The sequence below is a fragment of the Hordeum vulgare genome, chromosome 7H, assembly GCF_904849725.1.
Source record: "Hordeum vulgare subsp. vulgare chromosome 7H, MorexV3_pseudomolecules_assembly, whole genome shotgun sequence".
Classification (NCBI taxonomy): domain Eukaryota; kingdom Viridiplantae; phylum Streptophyta; class Magnoliopsida; order Poales; family Poaceae; genus Hordeum; species Hordeum vulgare.
The window spans coordinates 618,785,219-618,806,317 of NC_058524.1; the positions used below are offsets into that span (position 1 = coordinate 618,785,219).

At 47.9% G+C, this 21,099-nt stretch overlaps 1 protein-coding gene across 1 annotated transcript; it reads left to right on the forward strand.

Annotated features, from left to right (window-relative positions):
• The first annotated feature begins 2,458 nt into the window (after positions 1-2,458).
• Positions 2,459-6,388, forward strand: LOC123410014 (leucine-rich repeat receptor-like kinase protein FLORAL ORGAN NUMBER1). The gene is made up of 2 exons (XM_045102881.1): positions 2,459-5,179; positions 5,708-6,388. Exons 1-2 carry the CDS (start codon positions 2,521-2,523, stop codon positions 6,094-6,096), a joined length of 3,048 nt encoding a protein of 1,015 aa, XP_044958816.1. The 5' UTR covers positions 2,459-2,520; the 3' UTR covers positions 6,097-6,388.
• Positions 6,389-21,099: the final 14,711 nt, after the last annotated feature.

A 21,099-nucleotide genomic window follows, 5' to 3' on the forward strand; every position in this document is an offset into this window, starting at 1 on the left:
CTTTTGGTAGGACAACTGATTCTTGATGCAGGAGTCGAGTCGATCAAGATGTAATTTGGACACAACCCCGCTCCTATATGAAGGAAGCACGTCTTGATGGATGACTTCACGAGCACAAACTGATATTATTTCTGATCCCATCACCAATACATGGTAGTAAGCATTAAGACCTCTTCCTCGTACCTTGTTTTTATTATAAGTGTTGAATCAAAATTTCTTGTTGATTCGGTCAAAACCTAGATGGAGACTTTGCCGAAATGCTTGCTAGAGATCATTGCTTTAAGGGAGTCTTCCTCTCGTGGGTTCGATACCCAGGGTCACATGTGGAAAAATAGGTGCGGGGTACCCTTTCTTGTCCCAATACCGGAATTATAAAAAGGAGATGTTATGAATTTTGAACTCTCAGATTCCTTACGGTAGGAGGATCGCACTCACGAACGCCTAACTCTTTAGCCGGACCAATTTTGTCAGCGACTAGAATAACTTCACCTTTGTCGTTGAAGAACTCGATTGTACTGTAAGATATTTCCAAAGTCTTAACTTGAAGAAATATGTGTTGAGTTTGAGCATCACGTCAGTGTTATCTGTTGACTCAAACAAGAAGAAAGAAACTATGAAACCAAAGTCTTCAAGCTTTTAATTCTTGACTTCACATTTTTCAAAGGGCGCATCAAATTCTTTAATGCACAAATAGGTTTTTAAGGGTCGTCTTATTTGGTTAAACCAAAATAGTAAGGACTTTTTTTATGTGTATACTCACAAACACATTAATCCCTTAACCCATTTGTGCTCAACACTCCAAAACTATTAGGGAGCACTAGATGCACTTAAACTTTTCTATTTTCTTGTACCTAATTATGCACTAGAAACTGTCATGATGATATTTATTAAAGCACACACTATTTACATATCTCTTCGAACTTTTTAAGAGTATCAAATATACGCAAACATATGTAGACTACAATTCACCTAATTGTCTAAATAATAATATGTAAAGATGTGCGACTCATTTCCTTTTCTCACAATAACAGAAATTTTGATCAATATTTTAAGGTAAATCATCTCAAAAAGAAAATAAATTATTTTTCTTATAAAATATAATTGATTTAGCATTTTGTGTATACTTGTTAGTGATAAACATTAGAACTGTATAACAAAGAATGTTATAATCAATATTCAACAACATTTTTATGTGCTTAATAAATAAGTTAACACCTAACTTTGTACTTTATAATATGGTAATGGAGTAAAATAGTTTGATATAAATATTATTTTATTTAATAGGTGATGTGGGAAAAAGGAAGTGGAATATTTGTTATTAATTAATTTTGATTTAATGTTATTTCTTTGAACAGAGTTAACTTATCGCGTGACCTCATTTTAGAAACTAAAAATACGCAACGCAATTTAAATGGCATATTGTAATTTGGGTTATAAAGAATAAACAACAGTAGTAGACGTACTACGATGAGCATTTGGTATTAACAAATTTTGTAATTACCATTTTACAGAAATAGAATTTTTCATTGTTCAATTTAATGATACATATATATATAACTAAGTTTATTTATTTAATTTTACGTTATATATTATTTGCTTTTTAAATATATTGTCTCACGTCTGTATTGTAATTTAATTTCTTCTCCGTTGCGCGAAGTGAAAATGTGTGAAAAAGGGGAATTTGCTCGAAAGGCGTAGACATTGACTGACTTTATCACAAAAGTGCTTGGTCCCGCACAATCAGTAGGAAACAGATCTGTAATCTATGGAAAATTGAAATCCAAATTGAGAATTTGTTTAAAAAAAAGATGAATTCAGCATATGGAGTGTCACAAAAATGCAAAAGCAAAAAATAAAATAAAATTGTCACTATTCACGTGTGGATTTGTCTTTTCCTAGCGTATGTTTTGATTTTCGTCATGAAAAGTTTAGAGATTGTAGGCACATGTGTTTTGAACATTCAGCATTCCTTTCTTTCGTTGCCATGGCAAAGTTTGATTTTTGAGGTTGCTAGACCTGTCCGGATTCACACTGTAGTGAGCCGTCGTAATAAATTAGCAGCACCCCTGAACGGAACCAAATGATGCCGTGCTCCCCTCCCCTCCCCTCCCCTCCATGTCCCGTCCCATCCGTAGCCATGCTAGTAACAGTAGCGCCTAGCAGCAGCGGCGGTACAGTCCTAGCTCGCCGTTAGTCAGCTTGCATTAACTGCCTCAGTCCTCTCCCCTTCTCACTCTGACCACACACACACCCATCCCTGCCACCCTCGCCTTCCCTTTCAACCATTGACCCCAAAATCACCAGCACCAACGGAGAGAGATCACTGCGCCGTGCCACTCACATCACATCTCACACTCACGGAGGGGTCACTGCTGGTGTTGCGCCCCAGCGCGGCCGATTCGATATTCGCATTCCCTCCACCACCCTCGCCTTCCCCCCTTTTATCACCCCCTTCCCGCCTCCACCCCACTCCACACACCGCGCGCCGCCGCCGGCGCACCACCACCACTGCCCGCCACAATGCCGCCACCTCACCTGCTCACCATCCTCCTACCTCTCCTCCTCCTCCTCCCGGCCCCTTCCTCCGGCTCCCCGGACCGCGACATCTACGCGCTCGCCAAGATCAAGGCCGCCCTCGTGCCCACCCCCGCATCCTCCCCGACGCCGCCGCTCGCCGACTGGGACCCGGCGGCGACATCCCCAGCCCACTGCGCATTCACCGGCGTCACATGCGACGCCGCCACCTCCCGCGTCGTCGCCATCAACCTCACCGCCCTCCCGCTCCACGCCGGCACGCTGCCCCCGGAGCTCGCCCTCCTCGACTCCCTAACCAACCTCACCATCGCCGCCTGCTCCCTCCCCGGCCGCGTCCCCGCGGGCCTCCCGTCCCTGCCATCCCTCCGCCACCTCAACCTCTCCAACAACAACCTCTCCGGCCCCTTCCCCGCCGGCGACGGACAGACAACGTTGTACTTCCCGTCCATCGAGGTCCTCGACTGCTACAACAACAACCTCTCCGGCCCGCTCCCGCCCTTCGGCGCCGCGCACAAGGCCGCGCTCCGCTACCTCCACCTCGGCGGGAACTACTTCTCCGGCCCCATCCCGGTGGCCTACGGCGACGTCGCCAGCCTCGAGTACCTCGGCCTCAACGGCAACGCGCTCTCCGGCAGGATCCCGCCGGACCTGGCCCGGCTGGGCCGGCTCCGGAGCCTCTACGTCGGCTACTTCAACCAGTACGACGGCGGCGTGCCGCCCGAGTTCGGCGGGCTGCGCAGCCTCGTGCTGCTCGACATGAGCAGCTGCAACCTCACCGGCCCCATCCCGCCCGAGCTCGGCAAGCTCAAGAACCTCGACACGCTCTTCCTCCTCTGGAACCGATTGTCTGGCGAGATTCCGCCCGAGCTGGGGGAGCTCCAGAGCCTCCAGTTGCTGGACCTGTCCGTCAACGACCTCGCCGGCGAGATACCGGCGACCCTGGCCAAGCTCACGAACCTCAGGCTGCTCAACCTGTTCCGGAACCACCTCCGCGGCGGGATACCAGGGTTCGTCGCCGACCTGCCGGACCTCGAGGTGCTGCAGCTCTGGGAGAACAACCTCACCGGCAGCCTCCCGCCGGGACTCGGGCGCAACGGCCGGCTCAGGAACCTCGACGTCACCACCAACCACCTCACCGGCACCGTGCCGCCGGACCTCTGCGCGGGCGGGAGGCTCGAGATGCTCGTGCTCATGGACAACGCCTTCTTCGGCCCCATCCCGGAGTCGCTGGGCGCGTGCAAGACGCTGGTGCGCGTCCGCCTCAGCAAGAACTTCCTCAGCGGCGCCGTGCCGGCCGGGCTCTTCGACCTGCCGCAGGCCAACATGCTCGAGCTCACCGACAACCTGCTCACGGGCGGCCTCCCCGACGTGATCGGCGGCGGCAAGATCGGCATGCTGCTGCTGGGGAATAACGGGATCGGCGGCAGGATTCCGCCGGCCATCGGCAACCTCCCCGCGCTGCAGACGCTCTCGCTCGAGTCCAACAACTTTACCGGCGAGCTGCCGCCGGAGATCGGCCGGCTCAGGAACCTGTCGAGGCTCAACGTGAGCGGGAACCATCTCACCGGTGCGATCCCGGAGGAGCTCACGCGCTGCTCGTCGCTCGCCGCCGTCGACGTCAGCCGCAACCGCCTGACCGGCGTGATACCGGAGAGCATCACGTCGCTGAAGATCCTGTGCACGCTGAACGTGTCGAGGAACGCGCTGTCCGGCGAGCTCCCGACGGAGATGTCCAACATGACGAGCCTGACCACGCTGGACGTGTCGTACAACGCGCTGACCGGCGACGTGCCGATGCAGGGCCAGTTCCTGGTGTTCAACGAGAGCTCGTTCGTGGGCAACCCCGGGCTGTGCGGCGGCCCGCTGACCGGCAGCAGCAACGACGACGCCTGCTCCTCGTCAAGCAACCACGGCGGCGGCGGCGTGCTGTCGCTCCGTCGGTGGGACTCGAAGAAGATGCTGGTGTGCCTGGCGGCGGTGTTCGTGTCCCTCGTGGCGGCGTTCCTGGGCGGCCGCAAAGGGTGCGAGGCGTGGCGCGAGGCGGCGCGGCGTCGGTCGGGGGCGTGGAAGATGACGGTGTTCCAGCAGAGGCCGGGGTTCTCGGCGGACGACGTGGTGGAGTGCCTGCAGGAGGACAACATCATCGGCAAGGGCGGCGCCGGGATCGTGTACCACGGCGTGACCCGCGGCGGCGGCGCGGAGCTGGCGATCAAGCGGCTGGTGGGGCGCGGCGTGGGCGGCGACCGGGGGTTCTCGGCGGAGGTGGGCACGCTGGGGCGGATCCGGCACCGGAACATCGTGCGGCTGCTGGGGTTCGTGTCCAACCGCGAGACCAACCTGCTGCTGTACGAGTACATGCCCAACGGCTCGCTGGGGGAGATGCTCCACGGCGGCAAGGGCGGGCACCTCGGGTGGGACGCCCGCGCAAGGGTGGCGCTCGAGGCGGCGCGCGGCCTCTGCTACCTCCACCACGACTGCGCGCCGCGGATCATCCACCGCGACGTCAAGTCCAACAACATCCTCCTCGACTCCGCCTTCGAGGCCCACGTCGCCGACTTCGGCCTCGCCAAGTTCCTCGGCGGCGCCGCCGGCGCCTCCGAGTGCATGTCCGCCATCGCCGGCTCCTACGGCTACATCGCCCCAGGTACGTATCATTCATCCATCCATCCAACACATTCTATCTGAATCAAGGCCGGGCACATGAACAGCACACACGATTCACTGGTCCTGCCTCAAGAACTGCAGCATGTCATGTACTACTTTGCTTCTGGTCTTGGATTTTAGCCTAGTTTCAGGCAGCACTTGTCTGCACCCCCCACCACACCGGCCATGTTCTTGTTGCCATCTGCAATGGTCAACTAGAGAGAGGACAAAGGCATTGAGCTGCTGGTACTAGTAGTGGGTTGTACCACTGGGGACAGTGAGTGACAGTGATTAGTGGTGGTGGTTGTTAGTGTCTGGTTTGTCCTGCCCTGTTTCCTGGATTGCAGCATACAATTTGGGCTAAATTAATTTCCCAGGGCCTGGATCTTGAAGATCTTGTTGCCAACAGGCCAACTGTTCTAGTGTTATTAGACAGGACAAAGATCTCCTTTTTGCACTTGATAATCATGGGCATATCTTGTTGCCAAATGAACTAACTCACTTATTATGTTCCCCTTCCACGTTGCAGAGTACGCTTACACGCTGCGGGTGGACGAGAAGAGCGACGTGTACAGCTTCGGCGTGGTGCTGCTGGAGCTCATCACAGGGCGGCGCCCCGTGGGCGGGTTCGGCGACGGTGTGGACATCGTGCACTGGGTCCGCAAGGCCACAGCGGAGCTCCCTGACACCGCTGCGGCTGTCCTCGCCGTCGCCGACTGCCGCCTCTCCCCTGAGCCCGTGCCGCTGCTGGTCGGGCTCTACGATGTTGCCATGGCCTGCGTCGAGGAGGCGAGCACCGACCGGCCAACCATGCGCGAGGTCGTGCACATGCTCTCGCAGCCCGCCCTTGTTGCTCCCACCGCCGTCGTCGATGAGAACACGGCCCGCCCCGACGACGACCTCATCCTCTCCTTCTGACGGGCATGTCGGCGATGAAGATCGTTGTGGCCAAGCAGTTAGCAGGGAGATGATTATGGTAAATGTATTCTCTAATTTTGGGTTTAACCACTTGGTGCTTAGGTATGTTGTGGCGTGTGGATGTGTAATAACAACTACTACTCCTAGTAGCATCAGTACGTGCTCCCTGATGCTGAAAGCCAAGGCTGCGAGAGTACCTGTGACTGGATGTATAATTTGATGCTGAATGAACGAATGTACATGTAAATAGTACTCCCTCCGTTCCTAAATATAAGTCTTTTTAAAGGTTTCACTAATGGATTACATACGGGTGTATATAGACATACTTTAGAGTATAGATTCATTCATTTTGTTCCGTATGTAGACACCTAGTAAAATATCTTAAAAGACTTATATTTAGGTACGGAGGGAGTAGTAAACAACCGTGTCCAAATATCCTTTTATGTCTTTGATGCTCGCTGTAAATTGGTTTGGTTCGTGTCGCCATCAAACTGGGACTAGGGAGGATGTAGAGCGGCACCTTATCCGCCCAGCTTTCAAGTTAAAATGTCTTAGGTTAGTTATATTTTTTTTGCTGGATTTATTATAGTTTGAACTAATATTATGTTATGCGGACTTATGCGGGATGCCCGCCTACTTGCCTAGCTGGGACATAGGAAGCAATCTTGGAAAATTCGGATGATCTTTGTCTCCTTTTTATGTTCGTCTTTGCTGCTCGTCTTTTCTACTCCCTCTGTTCCTAAATATTTGTCTTTCTAGAGATTTCACTACGGACTACATACAGATGTATATAAACATAATTTAGAATGTAAATTCATTTATTTTGCTACGTATGTAGTCCGTAGTTGAATCTTTAAAAAGACAAATATTTAAAAACGGAGGGAGTAATTAAGTATCGATCAGTGGTTGATTGCAGGCCGTCGCTTGCGGAATGGAATCGAATCGGAGGGAGCGTAGGCGGAGAACACAACGGGAGGCCGACCTAACTTGCTCGCCTTTCGTATCAATTCCTTCCTTTTTGGGTCTTGTGATATTTTGGATAGATAGTTGAGCATATATTCCCTGCGCCTGAATGAAAAAAAGAAGATGTTTTCTTTTCATTTGAGAAAATATGTTCTTTTGAGAAAAGGTGAATTTGTGGCAAAATGTCGTGGCCAAGTGGGCTGGGCATTAAAGGTGCTGACACGGGGATTTGTCTATGAACACATGGATGCGGAATGCCGTCATACAATGCTATCTGCATGTATCCGTCCTTCATTTCTTTTATATAGTCCACACGCTTAAACAGTTGCACATATAGAGTTCAAACGTTTAAATAGCTGCGTACATAGATTACGGACGTTCAAATAGTTGCATGCAACGCTAGTTTAAATTATATAAAAAGTATAACTCTTATATTTTTGTCCCTTTTAACCGTCATCGATACTCAATCCAATCTTTTTTAAGCTACTCGTGAGTTGATAATTATCGAATTTAGTGATCGATTTTAATGAAGTCTTCAAATGTGGCCGGATTCTGGTATGGAAGTTCGATAGGATTGTCCATGTTCTCAACTTTCAGAGTTGCGGCAACATCCTCATCCTCATTCTCAATGATCATGTTTTGCATGATCACACAACATGTCATCACCTCTCACAAGGTCCCCGGATCCCATTGATTAGCAGGTCCACGAAAACTCACGTTGGGCATAAAACCCCAAACCCAAAGTCTTAACCCGAAAAACCCGAACCCGAACCCGTATTGCCCAAACCCGAAAAACCCAAGCACCTTTCCGGGTAGCAAATTCAGAAACCCGAAATTTATTCAGAAAATTCAGCTTTGTACTCTAGATACCCGGAAAACCCGAATACCCAAAACAAAAGGAAGCCCGACAAAACAACTAGGCTTGGCCCAAGTTTCCCTCGATCCCTAGCAAACCTAGGTCGCCGAGAGCGCCACACTGTTTGGTGTTCACCCCCTCGGCCCCTCCAGTCCCTCGTCCCGTGCACACAACCCGCCCCAACCGCCGCCACAACACACGTCTCCAGTACGCGAGACAGCCAGATCCCCAACGCACGAGACGCCCACCACCACACACGAGGAGGCCTCCCCCGACGACCGACGCGACAGAGGCTCACAATTCCCCAGTCCACACGATCGGCTCGTCCCGGCTACCTGCAATCGAACCTGCTCGTTGGGCCCACCTAGATGCGGCCTCCACCTTTGAGAGCGACAAGGAACAGCACTGCACATCCGCCCTGGTCGCCTTACTCGACAACACACAGTGGGCAACGTCGCGCCGACTACCTTCCTCGATAGCACAGTGTAGTAGCGTGGCACCGGCATCCCTCGATTCCCACCGCGCGTCAGCAAGCAACAACGCCTAGCTTCTATTCACGCAAATCGAGTAAACCCGAACTCGGAACCGAAATATCGAGTTTTAGTTTTTTGTACAATTTCAGGTTTGAGATCTGAAAACCCGAATAACCTGACATAAAAAATTACATAAACCCGAACGCCCACACTGAACAAAAACTATAAAATAGGCATGCAGAACTCCAAATGTCCTCTCGACATCATTTCTAGTTGCTTCTTGTCTTTTGGCAAAGTGAGACTTTTTGTGGCCAACTAGGTTAGAGATGGTGCTGATAAAGGTAGCCCACGAAGGATTGATATCGTCAACCATACAGTAGCCCATATTGTACTCATGTCCACTGACAAAATAGTGGCAAGGAGGAGCTTTTCTTTTAGTCCACCTCACAAACATCGGTGATCGTTGCAGCACATTAATGTCATTTTGAGATCCGGGCATGCCAAAGAAAGCGTACCAAATCCAAAGAACATGTGGTGTAACAACTTCAGGAATGATGGTGGACTTTTTAACATTTACCCACAGTCATATTTGCATGTGCTCTCAGATATCCGTTGGTACTCTTCCCACAAATCAGCGGCCATGCCATATGCAAGCATTCGGAGTGCGACCGTGCACTTCTGGTAACCGGAGAAGCCAATCGTTCCCACGACGTCCTTCTTCAAGACAAAGTAGTCATAATAGAACCAGACGCCATCGTACAAATGATCGAAGACAGTCTTGATCATACGAAAGTGCTGGCAAAAATAGTTAGCAAAGAGTGCATTCGGGGTAAAGTATTCGACCATCACAGTAAAATGGTCGCGCACCCTGTAGCGGTTGAGCACTTCATGACCCTTGATCAACCCCTTGAAATTATGAACATGCTCCTCCACATGCCCCGCGTCTTCAAGGACCGCATGCATCATCACTAAGGGAGTCCGGGACTAAGGGGTCCTCGGACGGTAGGCCCATCTCTTACAGGCCGACCTAATGGGCCATGTTGTTGAAGACCGTATTGCACGATGACCTCATTTTCAGGAAGGAAAGCTCCAAGGACTCGCGTGTCACCCAAGTTAAGTAGGCTAGATCGGCGCATCTATCCCTGGCTGGAGGTCGGTTCTATGTAACCCTACGAACCCCCGTTGTCTATATAAAAGAGGGTTTCATCCGTATAGGCAAGTTGACACATCTAGGGTTTTAGCTCATACGATCTCGAGGTAGATCAACTCTGTAATTCTCATCCACATCATTATAATCAAGTAGGACGTAGGGTTTTACCTCCTCAAGAGGGCCCGAACCTGGATAAACACTGTCTCCTTTGTCCCCTGTAACCCATCGATCCAAGGTCCACAGCTCGAGACCCCTACCCGAGATCCGTCGATTTTGACACCAACTAGCAGCCGAGCAACAAGGCAAGGACCCACGAAGCAAATACGATGACGAGCCCCACAGTTCGAACACTTGAGGCCAAAAATAGTCCCCCAAAGGTGAAAACCGTGAATATGATATACGGTACTCACATACCAAAGAAGGAGAGGAAGCGAGCCCTTCGGGAGGTATACACCGTAGAGCCCGTAGCCCCGAAGTACAACCCGTGGTCGGCTTGCCCGATCACCTTCGACCGTAGGGATCATCCGAATAGTATCCATCATGAAGGGTCGTTCGCCCTTGTCCTAGACCCCATCATAGATGGGTACCACTGATAACCCACAAGTATAGGGGATCACAACAGTTTTCGAGGGTAGAGTATTCAACCCAAATTTGTTGATTCGACTCAAGGGGAGCCAAAGAATATTCTCGAGTATTAGCGGCTAAGTTGCAATTCGACCACACCTGAAAGACTTAATATCTGCAGCAAAGTAGTGTGGAATTAACGGTAACAGTGGCAAACGTGATAGTAGCAGTTTTGTAGTGATTGTAACAATAGCAACGGAAAAGTAACTTAGCAAAGATCAATATGTGGAAAGCTCATAGGCAATGGATCAGTGATGGATAATTATGTCGGGTGGCATTCATCATGCAACAACCATAACATAGGGTGATATAGAACTAGCTCCAATTCATCAATGTAATGTAGGCATGTATTCCATATATAGTCTTACGTGCTTATGGAAAAGAACTTGCATGCCATCTTTTGTCCTACCCTCTCGTGGCAGCGGGGTCCTAATGGAAAACAAGGGGTATAAAGGCCTCCTTTTAATAGAGAACCGGACCAAAGCATTAGCACTTAGTGAATACATTAACTCCTCAAACTACGGTAATCACCGGAAAAATCCAAGTTATTGTCACCCTCGGGACGCGGATCATAACTCGTAATAGGCGTCTACAACTTGCAAGATAGGATCAAGAACACATATATATTCATGAAAACATAATGGGTTCAGATCTGAAATCATGACACTCGGGCTCTAGTGACAAGCATTAAGCATATCAAAGTCATAGCAACATTAATCTGAGAACATAGTGGATACTGTTGGGGAACGTCGCATGGGAAACAAAAATTTTCCTACGCGCACGAAGACCTATCATGGTGATGTCCATCTACGAGAGGGGATGAGTGATCTACGTACCCTTGTAGATCGTACAGCAGAAGCGATTAGAGATCGCGGTTGATGTAGTGGAACGTCCTCACGTCCCTCGATCCACCCCGCGAAAAATCCCGTGATCAGTCCCACGATCTAGTACCGAACGGACGGCACCTCCGCGTTCAGCACACGTACAGCTCGACGATGATCTCGGCCTTCTTGATCCAGCAAGAGAGACGGAGAGGTAGAAGAGTTCTCCGGCAGCGTGACGGCGCTCCGGAGGTTGGTGATGATCTTGTCTCAGCAGGGCTCCTCCCGAGCTCCGCAGAAACACGATCTAGAGGAAAAACTATGGAGGTATGTGGTCGGGCAGCCGTGAGAAAGTCGTCTCAAATCTGCCCTAAAAGCCCCATATATATAGGAGGAGGGAGGGGGACCTTGCCTTGGGGTCCAAGGGATCCCCAAGGGGTCGGCCGAGCCAGGGGGGAGGACTCTCCCCCCCCAAACCGAGTCCTACTTGGTTTGGTGGGAGGGAGTCCTTCCCCCTTCCCACTTCTCCCTTTTTTTTTTCTTTCCTTTGATTTTTTCTTTCTTGGCGCATAGGGGATTGGTGGGCTGTCCCACCAGCCCACTAAGGGCTGGTGTGACCCCCCAAATACCTATGGGCTTCCCCGGAGTGGGTTGCCCCCCTCCGGTGAACTCCCCGAACCCATTCGTCATTCCCGGTACATTTCCGGTAACTCCGAAAAACTTTCCGGTAATCAAATGAGGTCATCCTATATATCAATCTTCGTTTCCGGACCATTCCGGAAACCCTCGTGACGTCCGTGCTCTCATCCGGGACTCCGAACAACATTCGGTAACCAACCATATAACTCAAATACGCATAAAACAACGTCGAACCTTAAGTGTGCAGACCCTGCGGGTTCGAGAACTATGTAGACATGACCCGAGAGACTCCTCGGTCAATATCCAACAGCGGGACCTGGATGCCCATATTGGATCCTACATATTCTACGAAGATCTTATCGTTTGAACCTCAGTGCCAAGGATTCATATAATCCCGTATGTCATTCCCTTTGTCCTTCGGTATGTTACTTGCCCGAGATTCGATCGTCAGTATCCGCATACCTATTTCAATCTCGTTTACCGGCAAGTCTCTTTACTCGTTCCGTAATACAAGATCCCGCAACTTACACTAAGTTACATTGCTTGCAAGGCTTGTGTGTGATGTTGTATTACCGAGTGGGCCCCGAGATACCTCTCCGTCACATGGAGTGACAAATCCCAGTCTTGATCCATACTAACTCAACTAACACCTTCGGAGATACCTGTAGAGCATCTTTATAGTCACCCAGTTACGTTGCGACGTTTGATACACACAAAGCATTCCTCCGGTGTCAGTGAGTTATATGATCTCATGGTCATAGGAATAAATACTTGACACGCAGAAAACAGTAGCAACAAAATGACACGATCAACATGCTACGTCTATTAGTTTGGGTCTAGTCCATCACGTGATTCTCCCAATGACGTGATCCAGTTATCAAGCAACAACACCTTGTTCATAATCAGAAGACACTGACTATCATCGATCAACTGGCTAGCCAATTAGAGGCATGCTAGGGACGGTGTTTTGTCTATGTATCCACACATGTAAATGAGTCTTCCTTCAATACAATTATAGCATGGATAATAAACTATTATCTTGATACAGGAATTATAATAATAACTATACATTTATTATTGCCTCTAGGGCATAATTCCAACAGTCTCCCACTTGCACTAGAGTCAATAATCTAGCCCTCAAATCACCATGTGAATTACATTGTAATAAATCTAACACCCATACAGTTCTGGTGTCGATCATGTTTTGGCCGTGGAAGAGGTTTAGTCAGCGGGTCTGCTACATTCAGATCCGTGTGCACTTTGCATATATTTACGTCCTCCTCCTCGACGTAGTCGCGGATGAGGTTGAAGTGTCGTTTGATGTGTCTGGTCTTCTTGTGAAACCTTGGTTCCTTTGCTAAGGCAATGGCACCAGTGTTGTCACAGAACAAGGTTATTGGATCCAGTGCACTTGGCACCACTCCAAGATCCGTCATGAACTGCTTCATCCAGACACCCTCCTTAGCCGCCTCCGAGGCAGCCATGTACTCCGCTTCACATGTAGAATCTGCTACGACGCTTTGCTTGGAACTGCACCAGCTTACTGCACCCCCATTAAGAATAAATACGTATCCGGTTTGCGACTTAGAGTCGTCCGGATCTGTGTCAAAGCTTGCATCGACGTAACCTTTTACGGCGAGCTCTTCGTCACCTCCATACACGAGAAACATCTCCTTAGTCCTTTTCAGGTACTTTAGGATATTCTTGACCGCCGTCCAGTGATCCACTCCTGGATTACTCTGGAACCTGCCTGCCATACTTATGGCCAGGCTAACATCTGGTCTAGTGCACATCATTGCATACATGATAGAGCCTATGGCTGAAGCATAGGGGACGGAGCGCATATGCTCTCTATCTTCATCAGTTGCTGGGCACTGAGTCTTACTCAATCTCGTACCTTGTAACACTGGCAAGAACCCTTTCTTGGACTGTTCCATTTTGAACCTCTTCAAAACTTTATCAAGGTATGTGCTTTGTGAAAGTCCTATCAGGCGTTTTGATCTATCCCTATAGATCTTAATGCCTAGAATGTAAGCAGCTTCTCCTAGGTCCTTCATAGAGAAACTTTTATTCAAGTAACCTTTTATGCTCTCCAAAGACTCTACGTTGTTTCCAATCAGTAATATGTCATCCACATATAATATTAGAAACGCCACAGAGCTCCCACTCACTTTCTTGTAAATACAAGATTCTCCAACCACTTGTACAAACCCAAATGCTTTGATCACCTCATCAAAGCGTTTGTTCCAACTCCGAGATGCTTGCACCAGTCCATAAATGGATCGCTGGAGCTTGCACACCTTGTCAGCATTTTTAGGATCGACAAAACCTTCGGGTTGCATCATATACAACTCTTCCTTAAGGAAACCGTTAAGGAACGCCGTTTTGACATCCATCTGCCAGATTTCATAATCGAAAAATGCAGCTATTGCTAACATGATTCTGACGGACTTAAGCATCGCTACGGGAGAGAAAGTCTCATCGTAGTCAATTCCTGGAACTTGTGAAAAACCCTTTGCCACAAGTCGAGCTTTATAAACGGTCACATTACCGTCAGCGTCCGTCTTCTTCTTAAAGATCCATTTGTTCTGAATAGCCTTGCGGCCCTCAGGTAGTATCTCCAAAGTCCACACTTTGTTCTCGTACATGGATCCTATCTCGGATTTCATGGCTTCTAGCCATTTGTTGGAATCTGGGCCCACCATTGCTTCTTCATAATTTGCAGGTTCATTGTTGTCTAACAACATGATTGACAAGGCGGGATTACCGTACCACTCTGGAGCAGCGCGTGATCTCGTCGACCTGCGTGGTTCAACAGAAACTTGAACTGGAGTTTCATGATCATCATCATCAACTTCCTCCTCAACCGGCGTCGCAACGACAGAGGTCTCCCCTTGCCCTGCGCCACCATCCAGAGGGATGAGAGGTTCGACAACCTCGTCAAGTTCTATCTTCCTCCCACTCAATTCTCTCGAGAGAAACTCCTTCTCGAGAAAAGCTCCGTTTTTAGCAACAAACACTTTGCCCTCGGATTTGAGATAGAAGGTGTACCCAACTGTCTCTTTTGGGTAACCTATGAAGACGCACTTTTCCGCTTTGGGTTCCAGCTTTTCAGGCTGAAGCTTTTTGACATAAGCATCACATCCCCAAACTTTAAGAAACGACAACTTTGGCCTTTTGCCATACCACAGTTCGTATGGTGTCGTCTCAACGGATTTTGATGGTGCCCTATTTAAAGTGGATGCAGCTGTTTCTAATGCATGACCCCAAAATGATAACGGCAAATCAGTAAGAGACATCATAGATCGCACCATCTCTAACAAAGTACGATTACGACGTTCGGACACACCATTACGCTGTGGTGTTCCAGGCGGTGTTAACTGTGAAACAATTCCACATTGTCTTAAGTGAGTACCAAACTCAAAACTCAGATATTCACCCCCACGATCAGACCGTAGGAACTTGATCTTCTTGTTACGATGATTTTCCACTTCACTCTGAAATTGCTTGAACTTTTCAAATGTTTCAGACTTGTGCTTCATTAAGTAGACATAACCATATCTACTTAAATCGTCAGTGAAGGTGAGAAAATAACGATATCCGCCGCGTGCCTCCACGCTCATTGGACCACACACATCGGTATGTATGATTTCCAACAAGTCACTTGCACGCTCCATTGTTCCGGAGAACGGAGTCTTAGTCATCTTGCCCATGAGGCATGGTTCGCACGTGTCAAGTGAATCAAAGTCAAGTGACTCCAAAAGTCCATCAGCATGGAGTTTCTTCATGCGCTTTACACCAATATGACCCAAGCGGCAGTGCCACAAAAATATGGCGCTATCATTGTTTACTCTAACTCTTTTGGTCTCAATGTTATGTATATGCGTATCTCTATCAAGATTCAATATGAACAATCCTCTCACATTCGGTGCATGACCATAAAAGATGTTACTCATAGAAATAGAACAACCATTATTCTCAGACTTAAAAGAGTAACCGTCTCGCAATAAACAAGATCCAGATATAATGTTCATGCTCAACGCAGGCACTAAATAACAATGATTTAAGTTCATCACTAATCCCGATGGTAGTTGAAGTGACACTGTGCCGACGGCGATTGCATCAACCTTGGAACCGTTTCCTACGCGCATCGTCACTTCGTCTTTCGCCAGCCTTCGTCTATTCCGTAGCTCCTGCTTCGAGTTGCAAATGTGAGCAACAGAACCGGTATCGAATACCCAGGCACTACTACGAGAGCCGGTTAAGTACACATCAATAACATGTATATCAAATATACCTGATTTTTCTTTGCCCGCCTTCTTATCTGCCAGATACTTGGGGCAATTGCGCTTCCAGTGACCCATACCCTTGCAATAGAAGCACTCTGTTTCAGGCTTAGGTCCAGCCTTGGGTTTCTTCGGCGGATTGGCAACAGGCTTGCCGCTCTTCTTCGAATTGCCCTTCTTGCCTTTGCCGTTTCTCTTGAAACTAGTGGTCTTGCTCACCATCAACACTTGATGCTCTTTACGGAGTTCAGACTCTGCGACTTTCAGCATCGCAAACAACTCGCCGGGAGACTTGTTCATCCCTTGCATGTTGTAGTTCAACACAAAGCCTTTGTAGCTTGGCGGCAGTGATTGAAGGATTATGTCAGTGATAGCTTCTTGCGGGAGTTCAATCCCCAGTTCAGCCAGACGGTTTGAGTACCCAGACATTTTGAGCACATGTTCATTGACAGACGAGTTTTCCTCCATCTTGCAAGCATAGAATTTATCGGAGGTCTCATACCTCTCGATCCGGGCGTTCTTCTGAAAGATAAACTTCAACTCCTGGAACATCTCAAATGCTCCATGACGCTCAAAGCGACGTTGAAGTCCCGGTTCTAAGCCATACAAGACTGCACATTGAACTATTGAGTAGTCCTCCTTACGTGCTAACCAAGCGTTCTTAACATCCTGATCAGCCGTAGCGGGTGGTTCATCTCCTAGCGCAGCATTAAGGACATAATCCTTCTTTCCAGCTTGTAAGATTAGCTTAAGATTACGAGCCCAGTCTACAAAGTTGCTTCCATCATCTTTCAACTTAGCTTTCTCTAGGAACGTATTAAAATTGAGGATGACACTTGCGTGAGCCATGATCTACAACACAAATATATTCAAAGCGGACTTAGACTATGTTCAAGATAATTAGAGTTTAACTTAATCAAATTATATGCTAAACTCCCACTCAAAAAGTACATCTCTCTAGTCATTTGAGTGGTTCATGATCCACTTACACTATCCCAAGTCCGATCATCACGTGCGTCGAGAGTAGTTTCAGTGGTAAGCATCCCTATGCTAATCATATCAACTATATGATTCATGATCGACCTTTCGGTCTCATGTGTTCCGAGGCCATGTCTGCACATGCTAGGCTCGTCAAGCTTAACCCGAGTGTTCCGCGTGCGCAACTGTTTTGCACCCGTTGTATGTGAACGTTGAGTCTATCACACCCGATCATCACGTGGTGTCTCGAAACGACGAACTGTAGCAACGGTGCACAGTCGGGGAGAACACAATTTCGTCTTGAAATTTTTAGTGAGAGATCACCTCATAATGCTACCGTCGTTCTAAGCAAAATAAGGTGCAAAAAAAGGATTAACATCACATGCAATTCATAAGTGACATGATATGGCCATCATCACGTGCTTCTTGATCTCCATCACCAAAGCACCGGCACGATCTTCTTGTCACCGGCACCACACCATGATCATCCATCAACGTGTTGCCATCGTGGTTGTCGTGCTACTTATGCTATCACTACTAAAGCTACATCCTAGCAAAATACTAAACGCATCTGCAACCACATATGTTAGTATAAAGACAACCGTATGGCTCCTGCCGGTTGCCGTACCATCGACATGCAAGTCGATATTTCTATTACAACATGATCATCTCATACATCCAATATATCACATCACATTGTTGGCCATATCACATCACAATCATACCCTGCAAAAACAAGTTAGACGTCCTCTAATTTTGTTGTTGCATGTTTTACGTGGTGACCAAGGGTATCTAGTAGGATCGCATCTTACTTACGCAAACACCACAACGGAGATATATGAGTTGCTATTTAACCTCATCCAAGGACCTCCTCGGTCAAATCCGATTCAACTAAAGTTGGAGAAACCGTCACTTGCCAGTCATCTTTGAGCAAAGGGGGTTACTCGTAACGATGAAACCAGTCTCTCGTAAGCGTACGAGTAATGTCGGTCCAAGCCGCTTCGATCCAACAATACCGCGGAATCAAGAAAAGACTAAGGAGGGCAGCAAAACGCACATCACCGCCCACAAAACCTTTTGTGTTCTACTCGAGAAGACATCTACGCATGAACCTAGCTCATGATGCCACTGTTGGGGAACGTCGCATGGGAAACAAAATTTTTCCTACGCGCACGAAGACCTATCATGGTGATGTCCATCTACGAGAGGGGATGAGTGATCTACGTACCCTTGTAGATCGTACAGCAGAAGAGATTAGAGATCGCGGTTGTTGTAGTGGAACGTCCTCACGTCCCTCGATCCGCCCCGCGAACAATCCCGCGATCAGTCCCACGATCTAGTACCGAATGGACGGCACCTCCGCGTTCAGCACACGTACAGCTCGACGATGATCTCGGCCTTCTTGATCTAGCAAGAGAGACGGAGAGGTAGAAGAGTTCTCCGGGAGCGTGACGGCGCTCCGGAGGTTGGTGATGATCTTGTCTCAGCAGGGCTCCGCCCGAGCTCCGCAGAAACACGATCTAGAGGAAAAACTATGGAGGTATGTGGTCGGGCAGCCGTGAGAAAGTCGTCTCAAATCTGCCCTAAAAGCCCCATATATATAGGAGGAGGGAGGGGGACCTTGCCTTGGGGTCCAAGGGATCCCCAAGGGGTCGGCCAAGCCAGGGGGGAGGACTCTCCCCCCCCAAACCGAGTCCTACTTGGTTTGGTGGGAGGGAGTCCTTCCCCCTTCCCACTTCTTCCCCTTTTTTTTTCTTTCCTTTGATTTTTTCTTTCTTGGCGCATAGGGGATTGGTGGGCTGTCCCACCAGCCCACTAAGGGCTGGTGTGACCCCCCAAATACCTATGGGCTTCCCCGGAGTGGGTTGCCCCCCTCCGGTGAACTCCCAGAACCCATTCGTCATTCCCGGTACATTCCCGGTAACTCCGAAAAACTTTCCGGTAATCAAATGAGGTCATCCTATATATCAATCTTCGTTTCCGGACCATTCCGGAAACCCTCGTGACGTCCGTGATCTCATCCGGGACTCCGAACAACATTCGGTAACCAACCATATAACTCAAATACGCATAAAACAACGTCGAACCTTAAGTGTGCAGACCCTGCGGGTTCGAGAACTATGTAGACATGACCCGAGAAACTCCTCGGTCAATATCCAACAGCAGGACCTGGATGCCCATATTGGATCCTACATATTCTACGAAGATCTTATCATTTGAACCTCAGTGCCAAGGATTCATATAATCCCGTATGTCATTCCCTTTGTCCTTCGGTATGTTACTTGCCCGAGATTCGATCGTCAGTATCCGCATACCTATTTCAATCTCGTTTACCGGCAAGTCTCTTTACTCGTTCCGTAATACAAGATCCCACAACTTACACTAAGTTACATTGCTTGCAAGGCTTGTGTGTGATGTTGTATTACCGAGTGGGCCCCGAGATACCTCTCCGTCACACGGAGTGACAAATCCCAGTCTTGATCCATACTAACTCAACTAACACCTTCGGAGATACCTGTAGAGCATCTTTATAGTCACCCAGTTACGTTGCGACGTTTGATACACACAAAGCATTCCTCCGGTGTCAGTGAGTTATATGATCTCATGGTCATAGGAATAAATACTTGACACGCAGAAAACAGTAGCAACAAAATGACACGATCAACATGCTACGTCTATTAGTTTGGGTCTAGTCCATCACGTGATTCTCCCAATGACGTGATCCAGTTATCAAGCAACAACACCTTGTTCATAATCAGAAGACAGTGACTATCATCGATCAACTGGCTAGCCAATTAGAGGCATGCTAGGGACGGTGTTTTGTCTATGTATCCACACATGTAAATGAGTCTTCATTCAATACAATTATAGCATGGATAATAAACTATTATGTTGACACAGGAATTATAATAATAACTATACATTTATTATTGCCTCTAGGGCATAATTCCAACAGATACTAAGGATCAAACCCTAACAAAACTAACTCGATTACATGATAGATCTCATCCAACCCATCACCGTCCGACAAGCCTATGATGGAATTACTCACGAACGGTGGATAGCATCATGAAATTGGTGATGAAGGATGGTTAATGATGATGACGACGTCGATTTCCCCTCTCCGGAGCCCAAATCAGACTCCAGATCTGCCCTCTCGAGGAAGAACATGAGGTGGTGGCGGCTCTATATCGTAAAACGCGAGGAACTCTACTCCTTGAATTTTTCCCCGAATAGGAATATATAGAAGTGGAAACGAGGCCGAAGGAGCCACAGGGCCCCACAAGCCAGGGGGCGTGCCCTAGGGGGGCACCTTGCAGGCTTGTGGCTTGGTGGTGGCTCCTCTCCGGTTGATTCTTTTTCCAATATTTTTTATTAATTCCAAAAGTGTTCACTGTATATTTTGAGGTCAATCCGAGAACATTTATTTCTGCACAAAAATAACACCAAGGCAATTCTGCTGAAAACAATGCCAGTCCGGGTTAGTTCCATTCAAATCATGCAAATTAGAGTCCAAAACAAGGGCAAAGGAGTTTGGAAAAGTAAATACGTTGGAGACGTATCAACTCCCCCAAGCTTAAACCTTTGCTTGTCCTCAAGCAATTCAATTGATAAACTAAAAGTGATAAAGAAAAACTTTTACAAACTCTGTTTGATCTTGCTGTTGTAAATATGGCTAACTGATATTCAGATCATCAGCTAACATTATAGACTAACCACAATCACAATAATATTTAGGTCTCACATTTACTTATATCAATGACACAATCAACTAGCGAGCAATAATAATAAGTCTCAGATGACAACAGTTTTATCAAAATAATCATAATACAATATGATGAGCTGGTATTCACTAGCCCGTTTTGAGACCGCAAAATATAAATGCAGAGCACCTCCGAAGAACAAAGACCGACTAGACATTGTAATTCATGGTAAAAGAGATCCAGTCATGCTCATATTCAATATCAATTAATAAAAAAGAATAAAAATGATGGAGGCGCTCTCAAACTGGTGCCTTTTATAAGAAGAGGATGACTCAATAGTAAAGTAAAATAGATAGGCCCTTCGGAGAAGGAAGCATTGATTTACAGAGGTGCTAGAGCTCGAGCTTTTAAAATAGGGATGAATCAAAATTTTGGGTGGTATGCTTTCATTGTCAACATAAAAACTAAGAGATCTCAATATCTTTCATGCTAGATACATTATAGGCGGT

Bases quoted from the DNA above. Each gene is read 5' to 3' on its own strand.
- LOC123410014 (XM_045102881.1), top strand. From the start codon at position 2,521: ATGCCGCCACCTCACCTGCTCACCATCCTCCTACCTCTCCTCCTCCTC. The intron at 5,180-5,707 runs GTACGTATCATT...TCCACGTTGCAG, and splicing joins CTACGGCTACATCGCCCCAG to AGTACGCTTACACGCTGCGG.